General features: G+C 47.2%; 1 protein-coding gene across 1 annotated transcript in view; it reads right to left on the bottom strand.

Moving 5' to 3' along the window:
- B4GALT1 (beta-1,4-galactosyltransferase 1) overlaps positions 1 to 22,835 on the bottom strand; it is a 53,633-nt gene that overhangs the window by 21,659 nt on the left and 9,139 nt on the right. The window contains exon 2 of the mRNA XM_043927334.1: positions 2,891 to 3,126. Coding sequence (XP_043783269.1) covers positions 2,891 to 3,126 — 236 coding nt within the window. The remainder of the gene's footprint in view (positions 1 to 2,890; positions 3,127 to 22,835) is intronic.

Below are 22,835 nucleotides of genomic sequence, written 5' to 3'. Positions count from 1 at the left end.
GCTGCAGCCCTACTGTGGCTTACGTGCCTTCCTACCAGTCCCTTCCCCCCGTCCCTGAGCCTCAGCTTCCTCATCGGCAAAACAGAGAACAGAACTCTCTGTTTTATGCCTCAGGGGTACAGGTGAATCCCGGCAAAGAATGAAGGGGAAGTCAGGGATAGAGGTGGGGACACAGCCCCCACTTCAGGTAGAACATGCTGTGACTCAATGTGACCCACTGTGGATGCAGGGCTAGGCAGCATTTCAACGTGGCAGGGGGAGGTTTTGTTCTTAAAAACCTGCCTGAGAACCTGAGGGCTAGATGTCTCAGGGGCCCTTCCTATTTTAGGCACTTTCTCTTCTTAAAGTGGGTGTGTGTGTTGGGGCGGGGGCAGTGAGTGAAGTGTCAAGATGACAGCAGGGTGTCTGAGACAGGAAGACGCTGAGAGGCCTAGCTGCTCAACAAATGGTTCACAAAACCCAAGCCAGATGCTCTGAACCGGAGCATCTAACAGTAACACAGGGAACACGGGAAGGTCCTAAGTTGTAGAGAGGGCATGTTCCAAATGTTTCCCCTCCCACCTCTTTCAAGGCTTGGGTTTTCCTATCATCGCCTTATTATGCGTTTCTTATAGATACCATAGAAGATATTCTTTGCTGGAAAGGCAGGGGCAACTTCAGGTTTCTTTATGACTTGGTTACCTGGAAGTCAGATCACATTTTCCCAAAGAAATAATCAGGGTGGAGCTGGAGCAGAAGAAATAAGATTAGCTGGGGGAGAGGGAGATAAAGGAAATGATTTTCTCAAGGCAGAAAGTTAACCCTTGGAAGAGTAGAAAAAGATGAAGAAATGAAAAGACATGGACTAGGGCAGAGGGTAGGGGTGGTGGGGGAGGGTGAGGGGGAGATGATTATACTGATCAGACTAGAGGGGGGAAAAAAAAAGAGAGATGTAAATGTTTGAAAAATGAAAAATAAAATCTTTCCGATGCTGAGATACATGTGGGAGAAGACAGGAGTTGGGGGTGTTTCTCAGCATCCTAGGGAAAGTGAGGAGGTGGGAGGAGGCCTGCTTTCCCCCAACGTTCAATTCACGGAATAGTTGTCACTTGAGATGGTTCTTGGAAGGAGGTTCCTCCAGTCAGATGAGCTCAGGAAACGTGCTGAGTTCCCTCTGGAGGCTGTCATGTACACCAGGACACTGAAGGCTCTGCAGGAACAAAGCCTGCCTCACGCTGTCCCCAGCATCTCTCAAATGCACGTGACCTCAGATCCCCATTTCGGAGAGCACACATGAGAAGTCCCGTCTTGGGCAGTGACCGGTGTGAGCCAGCACAGTGGTACCGCTGGTCCAAGCTGGCTTGCCTATTTATTGTTCTGCCAGCCTGGACTGGGGCAAGCAGGAGGAAATAGCTGGTGTAAGACATGTTGAAATCTGTTGTTTGAAACTTGGGTACTATCTATATAAATCCTGCCATAGGAACTTAGGACAGCGGCTAAATTTTACCGGTCCAATGTATGTTTGACTTTATAAGTGAATGGGGCAATCTCACATTTACCTAAAATAGAACCTTTCTATACATTAGCATTCTCCACTCCCGCCCCCAAGTCTTCCTTGACCAGAGTCACCTAAATTCAAACACTTGGCATCATCACTAACTCTCTTTAACACTCTACTCAAGTATGTATTTCAATCTATATAGTTTATATGCCACCCAGACCGCAGCTGTCTAACTTCTGTTCAGGCAGATTTGTGGGAGGCTATCAGACACCTTGATGAATACAATCTGCCATGGTGTCTCATCCACCGGTATAACAATTATCAATGAGGGAAAGGAGAGGCAGCTGGAGTGGCTTGTGCTTAGTAATCCCTGCTGGCCTGGTAACCGTGGCTTCCTCTTCCAGGCGCTCAAAGCCACTGCTTTAATAACGGGCTCCTGAATCCTGCCATGATCAACACGTGTACACTGGCATCAGATAAGTGTTCCTTGACGGCAGGGCTTTTTTTAAACAAATACTTGTTGGATTGAAGTGGCTTGGATTTTGCAGCGCATATACCTATTCTCTCTTACATAATACAAATATTCTTCCATGATAAAGCCCAACTGTCTGGCTATCTTACAAGCAGATTTTCCTGGGACCTTGGTCTGTGCCTCACTTGGCCAAAGCCCTCCAACAGCCTTGAGGGGTTTTGCCTGCCACCTGTTCTCCCACCTTGAGATTTAGTTCTTGAGATTATTAGCAAATTGTTCCCTGGAAGGGTCCCGCTTGCCATAAACGAGTATGGAGGCTTCAGGACAGGTAGAACCAGGAAACTTTGTCGTTTCTTTAGCATCTCTCTGCTTTGTCCTGGCAGTGTTCAGAAATGCATGATGGACACATTGCTGTTTCTAGCTTTTCTTCTGGTCCAAGGAATGCTCACAAAGTCCCTCAGTTTTGATGGAAGCTGTCAGCTGCTAATAATCTTTCTATTCAAACTAACTTACTACAATCAGATCCATAGTTGATCTTGAAATGAAACGGACACTGGGCCTTTTAGAAATGGAAATGTATACACTCTGTCTCCTCAAAGGAATTTCAATGGAATTTAGTAGACAAGTTAGATGTGTTATTCCACCTGGGAGGTTATAGTCTAAAGATGGGAATTTAAGTATTCAGGCTAAACTTGAAATACCAAAGTTAAATTCTCAGGTGGGGGCAGGGGGAACTATACAGCATTTAGCTCATTTGCACCTGAAGGTGGTAATGGTAAAATTTCAAAATGCCAGATGTCTAAAAAATTATTTCTATTCCTTCACCCCTCATTACTCATATATTTGAGTACATAAGTGTGTGCGCACATGCGCACACACACACACAACATATATACATACACGCCTTCCCTCCCTCCCTCCATCCCCCCAGACCTCACCTGGTTGATAACATAGATGCCATAGTCTAACTGCTGACGCTGTAGGATTGGGTGCAAGTAATATAGCCAGTACTTGAGGTGTTCCTGCCGGTTGCGGAATGGAATGATGATGGCCACCTTGTGAGGAGAGATGCAGTCCGTGGGGGCGTAGCGACCACCCAACTTCACCTTCGGGTTCTGCTGCTCCACAAGCTTCAGGTCCACAGGTATGTTAAACTCAATCAGCATGGGGCCGACTAGAGAGGTGGGGGAAAGGAGAAGACATCAGGCTCCAGGACTGCCCCAGGAAGCCACCCCTGGGGAGGCAGTGTGGCCGTGGAAAAGGCTCAGGCCGAGCACCTAGGTACCATGCCCAGCACCAGTGTGACCAACCATCTTGGAAAACCTTTCAGCCCCCAGCAAACCCAGACAGCTGGGCACCCTCTGAAGCACTCTCCTATCCCCGGGACCCACTCAAACTCTTACGTGGCTCAACTGAGAAATGGAAATGGAGTAATTCTTGCTCAGACTTCTGGAAAAGCTGTTGTAAGGATCAGAGAGCACAGTTGAGAAAGCACTTCTCAGAAATCCTGACGTTGAAACTTAACTCTGCCACCTCCCAGCTGTGTGGCCTTGGACAAACAACTTACATCATCTCTCTGAGCCTAACCTAGTTGGAAGGGAAGCATGAGTGTGTGTTGAGGAAGCTCAGTGTTGAGGAAATCGGCCTGAAGTCAGAAGGCAGCAGCGAGTGGTTACCCATGTCTGGGGAAGGGACATGATGCATGAATGAAACAAACTCAAGGGAGAGGGGCTGGAGGATCTGGGGAAACAGAGAAGGAACAGCCAGAAAGAACACCAAAGAACACTTAGAATAAGTAGGGGATGAAGAAGGGAGGAAAAGTCGGGGAAGACTCCACAAAGATTCTGTCCTGGAAGAACATGGCTCCAAATGAGAGAATTAAGTTCCCTGGTGCCTCAGATGGCAAAGAATCCCCCTGCAATGAGTGAGACCTGGGTTCGATCCCTGGATTGGGAAGATCCCCTGGAGGAGGGCGCGGCAACCCACTCCAGTATTCTTGCCTAGAGAATCCTCATGGACAGAGCCTGGCAGGCTACCATCCATGGGGTCGCCAAGAATCAGACACGACTGAGCGACTAAGTATAGCACATAAAAGTAAGAGAGCTCGGGGCTTAGCAGAAAAACTGATGAGACCCAGATGGTGGATTCTGAGGTAGAGGAAGGTTAGGAGGAGAGGAAAAGGTCAAGGTCAAGATCCAGATACAGGCATGAATGTCCCCGCCTCCTAAGTAGAAACAGGTGGAGTCGAGAGAAGATTCCGAGTCTGAGGACCGCCCCTGCCACAGCACACAAGGGCAAGGCAGGAGAGAGGACAGGCCCAGGGACAGACAGGGGATGGCGGACAGAGCCAACATTTCAAACCAGTCCCCAGTATTCCCGGTCGGCCAGACTTTCTCAAAGTGGATTCCAGGAAGCACTAGTCCCAGTGAGATGCTCAATGGAAAAACAGGTTCCCCTGGGCAAAGAAGTCTGGGAACGCCGCAAACTAAATCTTGCTTCTGGAAGGTCATAATGCACACCAAAAGCTCTGAGGAGCTGTGCAGTCAAGAAACCCCATTCAGGGACTTCCCTGGGGGTCCACTGGCTAAGACTCCGCGCTTCCAATGTAGCGGGTCCCACTTCAATCCCTGGTCTGGAAACTAGCTCCCATATACCACAACTCAGAGTTCCCAGGATGCAACTAAAGATCCCACGTGCTGCAATGAAGATCAAAGACTCTGGGTGCTACAAGGAAGACCTAGAGCAGCCAAATAAACAAATGTTTTAAAAAAGAGAAAGAAACCCCACTCACTTTATCTAACCCACCACTTTCTAAACTTACTTAGCCACAGAACCATTTTATCAGTGAACACGCTTTGGGAACCATTACTCTAGCCTAACCAACTTCACCTGTGGAGCAAACCACCCACGGGAACAAAGGAAGGAAATGACCCACGACAGAACAGAGGCCAGACCCTGATCTTGAGCTCAGAGTGAGTTCACCTGAAACATGCTGGTGAGGACCACCCGGGGCCAACGCGTGGCCCTCTGTCGCCCTGCCGGCTTGTCAATAGCATGTGACTGTCCGAGCACCTCTCGTCTTCATGGATCACTCACTCTCCCGAGATGCGCAGCCCAACTCCTCTGGCCTGTCAGCAGGTGTGAACCTTCCTCTCACCTCTCCTAGATCCCTGGGACTCCTCACCCCTTCCCTCCCTCTGACACCGACCCAGGTACGTCCTCACAGGACCTGCGCCCAGTAGTCCATTTTCTTCTGAGACACAGCTTTGATCCTATCATTTTCCTGCTAAAACCCTCTGATGGCTCTAAGGCCATGATCTTGGACCACTGTATGGTTAAGCTTCTTAGCTACCCCTCCCTTCCTGCCCCTATAAACTGTGTCTGTGCCCACACTTTCCCCTCTGCCAGAAATGCCCTTCCCTCTTTCCTCTAATGGCGCTGAGAGGCCAGAATCTTCAAACTGAAGCCCCAATCTGGCCTTGCCCTTTATCTCTACTCCTTCCCACAGGGCAGAAGGGGATCTTTAGGGATCTAAAGCCCTGGTCTCAGACTTCCCTTGTGGCACAGTCGATGTGGATCCACCTGCCAATGCAGGAGACATGGGTTTGATCCCTGGTCCAGGAAGATTCCACATGCCGCGGAACAGCTAAACCCACGCAGCACAACTGCTGAGCCTGTGCTCTGGAACAAGAGAAACCATTGCAATGAGAAGCCCCTGCTCACCACAACTGGAGAAAGCTCTCAGGCAGCAGCAAAGCCTCTGTGCAACAAAACCAAACCGAAAAGCCCTGGTCTCTCCCTGGCCGTGCACACGGTCTCTGGAAGAACAGAGGCCTCGCAGACACCAGCCCCTCCCATGACTGCCTGTTGCCCCAGCTCCAAACTCCCATGGGGCCCTCCAGTGAGTGGGTCCTAAGCCTTAGAGCTAAGTAAGGGGTCGGCATGACCATTTTCTCCACACTGATCATCAAAATCAAGTGAGGCAATCAGTAAAAATATGGAATCCCAGGTCTCTGCCCTAAGGAGTCTGACTTGTCAGATCTCAGGAATGACCCATGTAAATAACAAGCAGCCCAAGCAGTTCTTTCTGGACAAGATGGGTGGTGGGGAGCAGACGGGGCCAGCCTGTGCATCTTCACAAGCTTGGGGCCTTCGGGGAGGTAGTAGCCCTTTCCCACGAGGTCCCACAGGCCTGGGTTTGCTCGACTCCCCAGCCGTGGGCACAGCCTTCTGGGAGGTCCTGCTGCACAGGGCACTTGTGAAAAACACGAAGAAAAGATCGGTGCTCAGGTTCTTCTCACTTCAGAAGGCCCCATGACATCTGCACTCCATCCACAGCCTGCTAAATATGAAGGCTGTGAACCTTCATGTTTCATATGAAGATATGCTAAACATATCTTCATTTTCGGGAACCCAAAGGGCATCTGGACTGTCACTCTACCAACTTTCTCACAACTTCTGAAACCAACCCAGGGAAGAGGTGTTTTACACTTGGGCTGTGTGGCCTCCCTGGAGCAGACACCTGCAGGCTTAAAGCATCTTAATCTCGTCCCTTCGGCTGCTCTAGGAAGACAGCGGTGAGGCAGAGTTTCCTGGTCTGGTCAGGAAAAGGCTGCCTCGGCCCTAGCTCAGCTCTGCCAGTGACTTGCTGGATGATCTTTGGGTGACGACCATCCATTCTCAGGATACTGGTTTCCAGTTGCAAATTCCAGGGGTTGGAACGCAAATGAACAAGTGTTCATTAACCTCATCACTTCCACCAACCACCACCACCACGGGCCAACCAGCTTCTGCTCCAGAGTTCCTTCAGCAACTGATAACACTATCCACCCAGTTATGGGAGCTGACAGCCTCGCTCCCCTTCCTTTAATCCCAGAGTGTGCACACATGCGTGCACACACACACGAGGTATTAATAGCATGTGACCACCCATCCACGGGAACCTACTCAAGCATCAAGCCAGAGTCTTTTCTGAAGTGTTTGTTTAATGTAAACATTTCCTGTGGTGTGTCAAGGCTACTTTCCATTCGTTTCAACCAATACTTTCTGGACATCCACTGTGAAGCGGATCGGGGAGGTGGGAGGTGATGATGGGATGGACACAACGGTTCCTGACCTCGAGGCCCTCCCTGCTGAAAAGGGCAGGACCCATGTGAAAACTACGCTGGCTCAAGGCTGTCTAAGGGACCGGCTGTCCCAGCGGCTGCGCGCAGAGCTTGATCACCAAACAGCCTCTTCCCACTCGCTGCTCCTCCCTCTGCCCCTCTCATAGGCCTGCCGTGTCTCCTACACGGATGGGAAGAGTGAACCCCGGCCCTTTCTGCCCAACCTGACAATTCTTTCCCCCACCTTCCCCCCTTGAAGCTGCCAGTGCTCTGAGAACCCTCCAGCTCACAACCCTGAGATGGGTCAGGGCTCGGCAGCCATGGAGGCTCCCGACCTGGAGCCGGATGCCTTCCTGGGTCTGGCGCCAGGGAGGAAGCCTCCCCACGTGCCCTGCATACCTTCCGCCATGCGGCAGGGGCCGTCCTGGGCAGCACACGTGGCTCTGACCTGATGACAAAGTCTAAGCGCTCGGACTCCAGGAGGGCAGTGACCAGCTCTGCCTGGAGCCTCGTGGACTGGCCAGCCAGCCTCAGAGACAGCGTGGGGGCCTCGGGCAGAGGCGCGGGGAGGAGGCAGAAGGCTGAGCCAAGGCCCCCTTGCTGGGTGGCGCATGGCGGTGCTACCACAAACCCTTGGCCCCGCTGGGTCGGCTTGTGTGTTTTCTTGGCTCTGAGAGCCGGGAGGCAGGGTTACGTAAGCAGATGAGCAGATGTGAGCCTGTCCTCAGCTCCTCCTGCTAAAGCTCCGCCACGTGGGCCTCTCAGCTGGGAGTCCAGGTCACGGCCTTGCGTGTAAGTCGCTCAATAACTTCAATGTGCAAGCTCAACTCAGACAAATTCCACTGCTTCCTAGCCCGGCACAGCAAACCCAAACACATATGCGCCCCTCCGTCAGAGGCCCTGCAGATCAAGAGCCAGCCCAGCATGGACGCCCTGCCACCCCTGCCAGCCAAGCCACTGGTTCACCCCTCAGGTCTCAGCCAAAGAGGCTGGAACATCCAGTTACGGCTTCCCAACTGACCAGCCGATTGGTCAAGATGGTCCTCGGCCTGAAGCGGGGTGATGATAACGGTTCACCAGCCTGAGACAAAACGGTTAACGTAAGGGCTACGTGGGGCTTCCCAGGGGGCTCAGTGGTAAAGACTCTGCCTGCAAAGCAGGAGCCACAGGAGACGCAGGTTCTTGGGTGGGGAAGATCCCCTGGAGAAGGAAACAGCAGCCTACTCCAGTACTCTTGCCTGGAAAATCCCATGGACAGAGGAGCCTGGTAGGGGCTACAGTCCATGTCGCAATACAACTGAGCGACTGAACAACAACAAAAGATAATGTAGGTGGTCCTTCATTAAGCTCAAAGAAATCAATATATCAGAATGCCCGTTCTTCCAAGAGGAAGTGTTTCTTACTCATTAAATGTTAAGATCCCCTTTCTTTTATGAAACGATCACAGTGGATTTTAATGTTGAATTGATTGTTTTTTAATTTAAATTAAAAAAAAAAAAAAACCTTACTTGGCAACCAGGGGTCAGGATTCCCCAGTTTTAAAAAAATTTTTCTTGAGTGATGAAATTCCGATTTTCGGGAACTAGCCAATGCCCAGAACTTTGTGACTCAACCAGCTGAGATGCTGGAATCTCTTCCTTGGCCAAGCCTCAGACCTAACAACAGGGCACAGCCCCTCTTCAAACCATCCCTCCCGCAGCCCACCCCCTCAGCTCCCCTGCGGTGCTGCTCCTTGGACTCTTTGTGGGTGAGCCATTTTCCTCTGGACCAACCTTCCAAAGACCTGATGTAGGTTGGAAGCCGAACTAGCCACAATGAAATCCCCAGGCACAGGAATGACAGCTGTCTGCAGTGGTCTTATCAACCCACGGTGGCCCCTGTGACCGCAGACTAGAAATGAGAAGCACCGTCTACTGCGAGGGGCTTACACTAAACCGTCTCTCCAACAACTTCGTTATCACCAAGTCAACAGCTGCCTGGCCGCAGCTCAAACATCACCTCCCCTCGGAAGCCTTCTCAGACCACTCAAGGTTGGTCCTTCCTCTTCCTCTTCCTTCATCAAGGACCTGGAGCACCATGTCCATTTAAGCGTGCAGCTAGTTAGCACACACCACTTGCCAGTCGGTGCCAGGCACGCACGCAGTGGGGGTTGGGTTAAGAAGCAGTCTTTGCCCTTGGCCAGGAAGGAGACTATCAATGCAAACACAACGCCGAGCGTGACAGCGGCGAGGATAGCGGAAAGGGCACAAAGGAAGGGGTGTCAACTCTGGGGCCAGGGAACAGAGCCAAGGAAAGCTCTGCAGAGAAGCAGCGGGCTCCACTGGCCCCCTCAGCTCCACCCCGGGAGGAGAGTCATGAGTGTCCACCTGGCTGCCGTGGACACGGAGTGCGCCAGCAAACCTGAGCCGAATGGGTGGTGCGCAGTTCTCCCTGCCTCCAATGCAAGAAACGAAGAGGATTTCCACAAACCTTGAGAAAACGTGATGAAGGTTGAATGTACAAGAAAACATGAGAACGTGATGGAGGAGCACCAGACAGAAAGCCGCCAGACGGGACTGCTCAGGGTTCACGGTAACCGTGTCTCACTGGGTTTTAAAATCCAAATCACAAAGGCTCCCAAAGTACTGGAAAGCATTTCTTAAATCAGATGTTCATGCTCCTTTTCTTTATACGTTTGGGTATATCTTTAAAATCAAACAATAAATATTTAAAAATATAACCCGAGGACAAGAAGTGTGACTCCCCTGCCACCACCTTCTTCATCCCTTTCCCAATAAAGAAGTGTCTTCCAAAACAAAGACTTCAAAACATACAACTCCGTGACCAGAAAACAGGAATCATCTACTCTAAAGGCTGGCCTGCTGGGTCTCAGGCACACTGCATGCAGGACACAATTTCAACACCCACTTGTTTTCTGCCAACTCATCATCCAAGTCTCTGTTAGACCCTGAGGGGAGAAACACTTTTTCAACAGGAAGCCGAGCACAGTTGTGGTCTCAGAACCCTGCATTTGGGGGCAAGGAGAAAAACAAAGTATGTGCTCAAAAAAATAAAAGCCTGCCAGAGCAGGTCTACAGAAGAGAGCCCAGGAGGGTGAGGGGAAGCTGGGCAAGCCGGATAACACAGTGGGGCCAGATGCTTGCCCATCCATCTCTGTGCTGAGGAGCGTCCCTGCCACGTGCCTGAATTACCACATTGAGTACCTCTTCCAAAATATGAACTGAAAGTGACCTGGCCGGGAATGAACCTCAGTGGAACTGCCTATTCTTGTGACCTGTCTCTCTCCCACTAAATTCCCACCCAGCCTTCACACAAAGGCCAAGCTTTTGCTTTATTGCATGTGCTTTCAAGATATCGTTGAGGTTTCCATCTACGGCAGAGGTTCTCAAGTTGTGGAGTACATAGACAGTCGTCTGGGGAAGCATGTAAAATTGCAGATTCCTGGATCTTCCTGCCCAGAGCTTCTGATCTGGTAGGTCTGGGGTTGGGGCCCAGGACTCTGCCTTTTACAAGTACTCTAGGTAGCATTAACATAGGTCCCTAGAGTATATTTTGAGGAACACTGGTTTGCAGGCTCACCTGCTAACTACCACCTCCCTCCCACCCCCATGAAGCTCTTGAAGAGTGAAGCACCAAGAAAAACAACTTATACTCAGGAACTACTGAGAATTGCTGCTCTCAGACGACGTTTCACTTGTGGCTTTTGCAAAGCGACAGATGAAATGGCTGTGCTGGGTTGCCGCATCTGAATATCTACATTTTAACTCTGCCTGACTCTTAACTCTTTAAGCCACATTTTCTCTTTCTCGTGTTTTATTTATGTTGATCCTTTTTTACGGTGTGTGTGTTGGTTTTTTTTTTTTTTCCATTTATTTTTATTAGTTGGAGGCTAATTAATTACTTTACATTATTGTAGTGGTTTTTGCCATTCATTGACATGAACCAGCCGTGGATTTACATGTGTTCCCCATCCCGATCCCCCCTCCCACCTCCCTCTCCACCCGATCCCTCTGGGTCTTCCCAGTGCACCAGCCCCGAGCACTTGTCTCATGCATCCAACCTGGGCTGGTGATCTGTTTCACCCTTGATAATATACATGTTTCGATGCTGTTCTTTCTAAATATCCCACCCTCGCCTTCTCCCAACGGTGTGTGTTCTTATGCCATCTCAAAAACCTTTGTGAAGTAGGCATGGGAACAATCCTTCAAAGTTCAAACTTTCAATTTCAAAGCTTTTCCAGGATCCTTCAGGCCAACTGGTCCATGCTCCAGATGCCTACGAACACTCTTCACCTACCAATGTTTCAACCTTTACGAGCCCACATCCAAGCCCCCTGGGAGGAGGGTGCCAGTCTATCTAACTGCTTCCTCTAGTAGACCCTTGTCTCCTTGAGGGCAGGGGCTATATACCATTCCTTTTGAACTTGGAACAGTTTCTGAAAGAACAGGCTATACAAATGTTGGTGATCCCCACAACACATTCAACTATGAACTAAGAACCTGAGTTAGCAGAATTGAGAGCCATCTTGCCTATACGATGCTTTAGAATCTAGACTGTCGTCCTAATTACACACCTACACCCAAGGTGACCAAGGGCAAGAAAACTCTCCCTTCTGAGCTCTAAAGATGCCGTTGGTTTCCAGGTATAGCACCTAATTCAAGACCTATGGGCACAACCCCCACCCTACATTTTAAAATGAGTTTCCTCCAGATTCTCGCCCTATAATTTTAGACACAGTGGTAGTGTACAGCCTCATCTTCTAAACAATATATTGCTATTTCCTCATCTAAACCTCACACTGCCACATCAAACAGATGCTTCCCCAAATACCACTTGTTCCTTGAGAGAATAACTCCAAAGCTCAAAGTCTAACATGGGTCGTAAAATCATCAGAAAAGCCTTGGATGTTCACCTAGTCCAGGATCCTATTACCAAGGGCACCAAGGCCTAAACCTAAGGGAGTGAAGTCAAGGTCAGATTCCATCACCTTGAAGGGTCAGGAGCCACCTTGAAACAGGCCTCTTGGATAATCCTAGCAGACTAGGGCTGGAGGGACCTTGAGAATTATATTTTAACCCCAGTGTTACACAAAGGCCAGAGAGCCTGATGGATTTCTGCAAGGACACTTAAGATTTGCAAAAAAGTCATCCTTATCATCTCCTTATTAATCCTTTAAGGTTCTGATGATCATGGCTGCATCTACACAGTGGGCAGCAGATCACAGCTCACGTGGCCCTTTGCTTTCCCTCCACTGCGCCCAGCGGTATATTCCATTTCAGAACTCCAGGGTTCAGAATTCCTGGGGATTCTGATTCAAGGAGCCTAAAAGTGAACCCGATGTGACCTCGCTGATCTAAACCCTTCTCAAATGTATTTCCACACATACATGGTCATGGTTCAAAATTCAGAGTGGGCAGTAGAAACAAGGATAGAGAACTAGGAAGCCCTGGGAGACCCCAGGACTGGGGGCCTAACAGTACATATCTGTCCTGGGGTAACCCAAGGAGGTTTCTACGGGCACAGAGATGCAAGGCCTGAGATCAGGAAGCAGTGCCCAGCGATCAAGGCTTTTACAGCCCAGTAAACAGGCTTCCCAGCATTTGTCCTCTGGGGAAAAACTGTCCCAGGAGGAACTTCTGCTTTGTTTGGTTCCAGCCCAAATGCACGCTTCCTCCTCACCCAGCCCTTCTCCTGCCAGGCTGGCCTCCCTCCGTTGGAATTTGTGGAAACTGCGCCTGCTCACCGTTATCACTACCAGGAAAGGCTCGGGAGGCCTGGAAATTCTGTTAGCCCCAGGATGATCTGGCTGTCTCTCTCTCCTCTTAGAACTAGAGCACTTCTGGAAGGGATGATTTGAGCTTCTCAGAAAGGATTAGATGATACAGACCTGGGTGTTATTTTAAGACCTTCCCCTGCAGGCAGAGGCGGCCTCCCAGTCTCTTCTGGGTCTGACACTATCAGCCTGGAGCCAGTCACCAGCGGGTAGCCCAGGGCCTGCCAGGCCCAGGAAGGCGGGAGCCACACTTCCCTCCACTCCTCTCCTGATGACTTTTCCCTCCCTGGATGCCAGGGGAGAGCACTTTGCTCTGCACCTTCTTCTTTGTTACAAAAGGTGTGGAAATTTGACACACTGTTCTATAGGAACTAAATGCAATTTCCGAGGGAAGCAATGCAGTGGGAAAGACCAGGTTCAAATCCCTACTCCAGAACTAGAGAACGGACAGGTGGACACGAGGGGGACAGGAAGGATGGCACAGATTGGAAGAATGGCATTGACAAATATGCAGTACCAAGTGTAAAAGAGATAGCTATGGGAAGCTGCTCTGCAACAGGGGGTTCAGCCCGGGGCTCTGCGATGACCAGGCGAGGGGTGCGGGGTGACTGGGAGGGACACCCAAGAGGGAGGGCATACATGCATACTTACAGTCAATTCACTTCACTGTACAGCAGAAGCCAACACAACATTGTAAAGCAATCATACTGTAATAATAAAATTTAATAAAAAAGCAAAAAAATCCCTATTCTACCTCTGAAAAGCCACAGGCATGTTTCACCATCTCTGAACCTTGTCTGTGATACAGCACAGTGCCTAACACATAGTGGGTTTACAACACGGATTTGCTGAATAAGTAGATGAATGATAACCTGCATGCAGACCTTTCATTCTAAGAGGCAAAGTCATTTTTTTTTTTCCCAAAGTCATTCTTAACAGAATTCAATAGAGGCTAAGAAGTCATCAGACAGACTGCTGTGGAGAATCACCAGAGCTTAGTCACACCAGCACAATTTAAAATGTGGAGAGACTAAGGGTATTCACGTAGTTATAGAAAAAGGGTACCGGTGAGAGAAAACACAAAACAAAGGGGAAAAAAGTATTCCATTCAAACAAAAGATAGCATGGGCAGAGTGAACAGATAGAGGACAGGCTGAGAGAAGAGACCTGCAATGTCTGAGACCAGCAAGAGATTAGTATCCAGGATGTATAAGGAAATCTTACATGTCATCAAGAAAACCACAAGAGCCCCTGTGAAAAAAATAGCCAAAGAAGAATTATGAATAAGCACTTTACCAAAGAAGACTCCCAAAGGCCATCAAGCATATGAAAAGATGCTCCAGCTCATTTGTCATCAGAGAAAAGCAAGTTAAAACAAGAGCTCACCCAGCATATCTAATCGTTTGGCAAAAATGAGGAAGTTCGTTAATGTTAAGTATTTGTAGAGAGGTACAGAAATGTTCTGCTCTCCGCTGGTGGAGATGTAAACGGGGGCAGCCGGTCTGGAGCCGTATCTGGCACTCGGGGAGCAGCATAAATCCACACACACGTCCACAGAGGATATGGAGAAGGCTGTTCCTTACGTCAGGATGTGTGAAGGTAATGTGGGAGTCTGTCATTAATGGAGAGAGAAAACTGGGATGAACACCACAGACACTAGATTACACATGGCAACGTGGATGGACCTTAAAATTAAGGGTGAGCGTCTGGAGCCCAGCTTCTGGTTTCTAAATACCACTCTCTACTAAGCTCGTTGGAGAAGTGGCTGATTCTGGGGCCGAGTCAGAACAAACAAGAGGAGGCTGGAATATCTTGATTTGCCTAAAAGTAAAGGAAATGCTCAAAGAACAGAAGGATGTGCCAAAATGACCCAGGAGCTAGCCTGAAGGGGATCTCGTCGGCCAAATCTGGGATGTACATGCTTAGTCGCTCAGCCACGTCCAACTCTGCGACCCGAGAGAGCCTGAGCATTAAAAGAAATAATGTTAATGAAGAATTATGAACTACTGAACAAAGGATCTGTAACTCTGTACTAATATATGAACGGGAAGAAGGGAAAGCTCTTCCTCACAGGAAAATGCCCACTAATAAACGTAGAAGCAATGATAGAATTAGATCGCCAACCACCATAAAAATAATCGATGCCGGTAAGAATCATTGATAGGTGCTAAAAGCCAATGGGTGAAAGTTTGAGGAATAACAAGATATTCACATAATCTCAAAGTAAATGCCCATAAGACACACCTTAATTAAAAGAGGTAAAATAACAAACTTGAAAATGGAGAAACAGAAGAGGCCACCATAATGAAAAAGATCAAAGTTCACTTGGCCAATAAGTAACAAATTAACAGCATGTGTTTCTAGATAATATGTACTGAGAGGAACTCGGCAACATTCACCCAGTATTCTTGATGGAAATGTATAACCTGAACCTCACCACAAGGAAACATCAGACTCAAATTGAGGGGCATTTATAAAACAACTGTTCTGTGCTCTTCAACAATGTCAGTGTCATGTAACACAAAGAAATGTCAGGCATTTTTCCAGATTAAGAGACTAAAGAGACATGATGATGGAATAAAATGCATGCTCTTCAATTTCCTTTTAGTACAAGGACAATCTTGGGACAAGTGATAAAATCTTCATAAGGTCTGTAGATGGGATAATAGAAAATTTTCAATGTTGATTTCTTGATTTGGTCATTGTACTAACTCGTTATATAAAAAAAAATTCTTGTTTTTAGGAAATACACACTGAATATTTAGGGATAACAGGGCATGATTTGGAATATCACACATGCACATACACGGAGAGAAAGAAGAAAAAAGCAAATATAGCAAACAAAACGTTTGGGGAATTCAGGGGAATCCAAAGGCTACCCAGAAATTCTTTGCAAAATTTTAACAACTTTTCTATGCATTTGAAGTTATGTCAAACGTTTTAAAATTTGAAGAAAAAAAGAAGAAGAAAGAAAAAGCAGAACTGGGTAAAAAAAAAAATTTAGACTCAAAATGAGCTATAAAAAAATACCATTGGGACTTCCCTGGTGGTCCAGTGGTTAAGACTACAAGCTTCCAAAGCAGGAGGGCACACAGATTTGATCCCTGGCTGGGGAACTAAGATCCCATATGCCACATGGCATGGCAAAAAAAATAAAATAAAATGGTTTGTAAGTTAAAATAAGTATTTACATATACTATGTGATCCACTTACATGGCATTCTCAAAAAAATAACAGTAATGATCAGTCATTAACAGCGGTGAAGGGTGAGAGGAAAATATGACTACAGGGGGATTTTGGGGGGGTGAAAAAATATGTTACATCTGGATTGTGGTAGTTTTATATATATGTGTGCATATACATATAAAAATTCATAGACCTATAAACCAAAAAAGGCCAATTTTATGTATAATAATTTTAAAAATTAAATTTAAATTAAAAATTGCATATGTATGAAGCAGCAGCTCCCATCCGGCAAGAGCAAAAACCAGATATGCACTAAACACTTTAATGCCCATGGTGGGGTTGGAGAATGGAAGTGGGAATGAGGATCAAAGAGAACAAATAAATAAGCCAAGAGAGTCCTTGATGATAACAGGCTATGAAATAAAAAGTTGGATGGCTGGACGGAAGGGAAGAAAAGAAAGAAAAAAGTACACAAGGGAATACATAGGGGAGTGGTGGAGGACGGCACAGGATGTGTCCTTCCAGGGCTGCATGGGGACAGTGGAGTCCTGACCTCTGGAGCAGACCAAGGTCCCTGAAGGGCTTCCGCAGTGCTGCGGGGACGGGGTCACCAGCCTGACCGCCGGACTCCAGCCAGCACCGGAGTACAGCTCACTTCTCCGCTCTGACTTCTGACTTCACAGCTGCCTGATTATATGACGGCTTCCCTTACGGCGCTGCCGGCAGCCGGAGAATGCTAAGCCAGTTGACAACAGTTTCAACCTTCCAGTAGCATAGCACAGTTGAGCATTCCAGCATGTAAATACATCTCGTGGGGGTTTTATTTCTGAGTCAGCTGACCCTCTGATCAGTTTTGGGGCCCTGACTGCATTTCTGGATCTGCAGTGCTAGTTACCAGTACACCCTCCCCTCTCCAAGTAGAACCAGGCCTTGGACTGTGGAAAGCTTGCTGCCCTGCAGGCCACCTGGGCAGCCAGCCAGCCATGCACTCCTGACAATACCTCTTTGGCATCAGGACCTCTTTGAATGCAGCCTGTTCCAATTTCTTCCTCTAAGGAGTGGAGATAATAATGTGTTCTCTCCACGTGGTAAATGAGATAACACATATACAGTCTTATCACAGTACTTAGCACTAATACATGTTCAATAAATATTACTTGGTACTAACAGATGTTCAATAAATATTACGTCGTCTTCTCCCCTGACTCCCTAGAACTTCAAAGCATACAGATTATTACAACTCTGTAATCACAAGTGGCTGAAATTTCACATTTCTACTCTAATTCATCAGCATCGATGATAGATTTAGAGCTCAAAGGGTTCTGTGGGTATTGATATAAGGCTTCTTACAACATATAAGAGCTGAACAGTGATTCTGTTTGTTTTTTACTGTCAGGGACAAGTACTAAAATGCTGAAGAATCAGCTTAGAAAAGAATACCAAAAGAAATTTTTACAATCTTGGAAACATGAAGACCGTCATAAGGAAAAGACAGACTTAAATATATAAAACTTTTATATGATCAAAGATACCAGAGATAAAGTTAAAAGACACAAGACAAATGGAGAGATCATATTTGCAAATGATATATTATAAAGGAGTAATATCCACAGTCTTAAAAACTCCTATAAATATATTTTAAAACTATTAGAAAAATGGATAAAAATATGAACAAGTAATTTACAAAAGAAATACAAATGGCCAACTAATTCATAAACATTTGCTCAACATCATGAGTAATCAGAGAAACGAACTAAAACAAGATACCACATTTGACCATCAGGTTGATAAATGTAGAAATAGTGATAAAATCCAGTGTGGGAAACAGGCATTTTCTTTCTATACACTGCTGATGAGTGTAAACTAGAGGGCAATTTAACAGTATTTATTAAAATGTTGAAAGTACATGATCTTTAGACCCAAATCAATAACCTAACCTTCCACCTTAAAAAGATGTTTAAGAAAAAGAAAAACAAACTAAACATAAAACTAAAGCAAAACAGAAGGAAGAAAATAATAAAGATTAGAGCAGAAATTAATGAAATAGAGAACAGAAAAATAACAGAGAAAATCGATGAACCCAAAGTTGGCTCTTCGACAAGATCAACAAAATGCCATACTTTTGGCTAGACTGATCAAGGTGGGAAAAAAGAGAGATAGAGAGAGACAAAATTACCAAACTTTGGAATGAAAACAGAAATACTCCTAACAACTTTGGACTGAAAAAAAAAAAAAAAAAAAAGGATTATAAGAGAATACTATGAACAACCACGCCAACAAATTAGATGAATTAGATGAAGTAGACACATTCCTAGGAAGACACAAACTATCAAAACTGACTGAAGAATAAAAAAAAAATCCAAATAGACCTGCAACAAGTAACAAAATTGACCCAGTAGTTACAAAGCTTCCTACAAATAAGAGTCCAGGCCCAGACAGTCTCATTAGTCAATTTCACCAGATATTTAAAGAAGAATTAACACAAACCCTTCACAAACTTCTGAAAATTGAAGAGGAGGGAATTCATCCTTCTTTACTCTGTGAGGCTGTGTTACTCTGACACCAAATTCAGACAAAGACATCAGGAGAAGGATGAGAAGGGAAACTACAGATTATTTGCCAATTATACTTCAATAAAGCTGAGGGCATGGGTTTGGGTAGACTCTGGGAGTTGGTGATGGACAGGGAGGCCTGGCATGCTGCGATTCATGGGGTCGCAAAGAGTCGGACACGGCTGAGCGACTGAACTGAACTGAAAGCTGAGGGAAAAACCCCATAGATCAATGACTCTTATGAACAAGAATGCTCAACAAATATATTAGTAAACTAAAGCAAGAGGTATGTGAAAAGGATGACATACCACAACCAAGTGGGATTTATCCCAGGGATTCAAGTTTGATTTACACCTGGAAAAGCAATTGTGTGTAATATACCACATCAATAGAATGACCAATGACAAAAACCACACGACCATCTCAAGAGACACAGAAAAGCACTTGACGAAACACATCAACACCTATTCATGATAAAAACATTGAGTAAACTAGGAACAGAAGGGAACTTCCTCATCTGATAAAAAGCATCTGCAAAAATCCCACTGCTAAGATCATACTTAAAGACTGAATGTGAAAGACTGAATGTTTTTCCCCTAAGATAAGAAACAAGACAAGGATGTCCTCTCTTACTCATCTATTCGACAATGTGCTGTAAGTTCAAACCAGGACAATTAGGCGAAAAAAAGAGAGTTGCTGTGAGAATCACTGAAAATAATGCAGATGTAGTACTTTTCCCATGCTTGGCATGTAAGTAAGATGCTGAGTAAGCATTACCTGTTGTGGGTGTGGTTGATGTGGTTTTTGCTGGAACCTAGAATCCTACATTCACAGTGGCTCCCACTGATTGGGTTTTCAAGCTGACCAATTTACTTGTGATCTGGGGCCTGGCTATGGGAATTAATGCGAGGGTCAGCTGGGTGTGGATCTGGCCAGTAACTGACTCCACCGGGGCTCAGCGTGCAGACAGTCACCCAGGTCTACACGGCTGGCCCTCACAGGCCAGCTGTCCTGCAGCCCAGACATTCAGCTGCATCACCAGGCAGGAGGAGACACCAGAGAATACCCAGGCCAGCCCCTTATCTCATTTAACAGCTGGGTAAAGTGAGGCCTGGGGAAGAGAATGTGACTTCTCTTGGATCACTCAGTAGGCGGGCGCCAAGACGGAACTTCAGGGTGTGGTATCCTGGCTTCCTACTCCGGCCCCGGGGTAGACACAGGCTGTCTAGGCCTGCGTCTTAGTTTTGTAACAGTACGCTGGTGCAGGCCCAGCCTGAGCCCGCCTATGACCAGCCCAGCGCCTGTTTCTGTTTGCTTGTTTTTAACACAGCCATTCTTAACTCCTGAGACTCCACCAAATATCCAGTGCTCCCTCCAGCTTCTACCCTGACCACTCAGCTATGGGGTAGTCTGTGATGGCCTCGACCCAGGACGCTAACAAACAATGATCCCCTGGAGAAGGGAACGCTGTGAAGGACCACAGAAGCCTGGCACGCCTGACACACGGTTCCCGGCATTGTGGATCCAACAACGTGGAGGTCTCTCCTTGGGGCCTGGGGTAGGTCTGTTCAGATAAGCTGGCCACCGTCTCTACCAAACTGGCTAAACTCTGCCCCTAAACTGTGGATACAGCCTCAGCCTCCTTCTCCTGACTGCCCTGGAGCAGAGAGAAAAAAACCTGCATTTGAAAAACATTTCACTTGGCGGCCTACTGTGTGGAACACATGCCTAGCGGATGCGTTGTGCTTAGATCAGAATTCCATTATCAAGTACCTCAGATCATTCCATCCTCTTATCAACCCTCTGAGGTAAGGACAACCTTTCCATTTTACACAGGAAGGAGGTCTTGCCCTGGGTCCCACAGGAACAAGATGCTCACAGCAGCTCCGGCCCGGATCAAAACGGATCCTGGGAGCACCCCATTGAGTCACAGCTGATTGCTGAGGAATGCAGTAGAAGACAGGACATGAGGAGGGGCTGCAAGGCGAAGGAGGCAGCTGTCACAGGCTGAAGGCACCTCGTCTACTTGGCGTAAATCTCTGGTCACTGACATCACTAGCTCTAAAGTCATTCTAACATTTGTGTAAGTGGTAGGCTGGCAGGCTCCTGTTTGTCTACAAAAAAGACATGTGTATGGGGTGGGGGTAAGGGGTGGGGGTGTGGCTACAGGGTCAGAAACAACAATTCCTGTTTGCAGACCTCGGGCTACTGATCAACTTATTTATATCCAATCTAATTTAAAGTCTTTCTTCATCTGGGCCCTGTGTCTGGATCCCATAAACCAGGGCTGTCAGAGCAGAGTTCATGCAGATGGGTTAATGGTCAGGTGCCCAGGCCAGTCCATTAGAGCCTAACATGGGTTCTGCGTGTGGTATTTCCAGCAACCGACCTGCAATGTGTGAGATCAACAGCATTGTAAAGCCAGGCTTTTAAAGCGGGGATCTGCCCCTGATCTACAGGTGGCTCCACAAATCAAGAAGGAAAGGTCCTTATGTTGTGTAAATCAACTCTCTGGCAACGGTGTGTGAAGTGTAGAAAGAGCCACGTGTAAGGTTCCTCTGTGGATACCCAGTAACCTCAGCAAGAACTGCCCACAGGAAATGGCTTCTAGGAAAAGCCTCACATCCAGAGCACCTGCAGGGTCCTACACAGGAAACTATATATACACACACACACACACACATAGCTGAGAGCATTATGTGTAAGACTCCAGATAAATCTGACTTTCCCTGACTTTCCCACACTCTTTAGAAGTTAAAATCCCTAGTGTTAGTGGCTCAGTCATGTCCAGCTCTTCGTGGCCTCCTGGACTGTAGCCCACCAGGCTCCTATGTCCATGGGATTCTCCAGGCAAGAATACCAGAGTGGGTTGGCACTCCCTTCTCCAGGGGGTCTACCTCACCCAGGGATCAAACCTGGGTCTCCCACATTGCAGGCAGATTCTTTACCATCTGAGCCACCAGGGAAGCCTCAGCCCAGGAATTTATTGAGCCAGCCAAAAAGTTCGTTTGGGTTTTTCCATACCATCTTACCCCAACTTTTTGGCCAACCCAATAGAATTTAGGGCCTGTGGATTATTCCAACCCTACTGGAAAGCACAGTGGCAGTGTGAAGCAGTGTCGTAAAGATGGCCATATCCTCTGGCCTAGAAATTGCCCTCTAGGAATTTATCCCCAGGAAATAATTCAACTGAAACAAGAAGCAATATGCAGCAAAGATGATCTATGATGGAGAAACACAAGATATTGGACCTTAAGGGAATAAGCCCCAAGGATTTCAGAAAGGAGCCACAAAAGATAATTCAGGTCACATAAGCAATAGTTTATAAGATAATGCTGAACAAATATAGTAGAAGGCAAAACGGTTCCCACTATGGTTGCAACAGAGTCAAGTATGTACGCATCTGGAAAGTATGCCGGTAGATGTATGGTTTTACTACAATGGGAAGGAGTAGAATCATGCATATTTAAACATCGAATGTGGCGACACTGCACTTTCAATTGAAGAAGGAAAAGAAGCAGGAGAAGGAAGAGGAGGGGAAAAAGAGGAAGAGGAAGAAGATGACTAGGAGGAGGAAGAAGAGAAGGAGAAATTTTACAAAGTAAAAGCCAACATCTTCACAAATAAGAACTATTAGCACTACCGATAAGAGAGAATATATCTATATCTATCTGGTGGCTCAGACAGTAAAGAATCCACCTGCAATGCAGGAGACCCAGGTTCGATCCCTGGGTTGGGAAGATCTCCTGGAGAAGGAGATGGCTACCCACGCCAGTATTCTGGCCTGGAAAATTCCACGGATGGAGGAGCCTGGAGGGGCTACAGTCCATGGGGTCACAGAGAGTCGGACACAACCGAGCCACTAACAGTACGACCAGTAAGAGAGAAAGTGTATTTGGAGCTTACTCTGCGTTAGGCACTGCTTCGAGCCCTCTTGTGCCTACTAACTTCACAACATCCATGAGGTAGATTCTGTTATTATCCCCATTTTACAGGGGAGAGCAGTGGGGTACAGAGAGGATGAGAACCTTCCCAAAGCACACAGCTGACCAGCATGATGGAAAGAAACACTGCCCACGCCATGTCAGAGGTCACCCACTTAAAAGCTTTATGCCTGCTTAGACAGAGAAGACAGAGTCCTCAACAGAGGCCTCATCACAAGACCCCTCAGGGGTGGGAAGTGAGCCCCTCAGGAGCTCCCGCAGGGGTTCACATGGCACACAGAACCAGGATTCCCCCCTAAAAACCCAGACTCCAGGAGGAAGAG

The sequence above is a fragment of the Cervus elaphus genome, chromosome 16 (assembly GCF_910594005.1).
Source record: "Cervus elaphus chromosome 16, mCerEla1.1, whole genome shotgun sequence".
NCBI lineage: Eukaryota > Metazoa > Chordata > Mammalia > Artiodactyla > Cervidae > Cervus > Cervus elaphus.
Note: the sequence above shows the minus strand (reverse complement) of the source record. Positions and strands in the feature narration are given on the sequence as shown.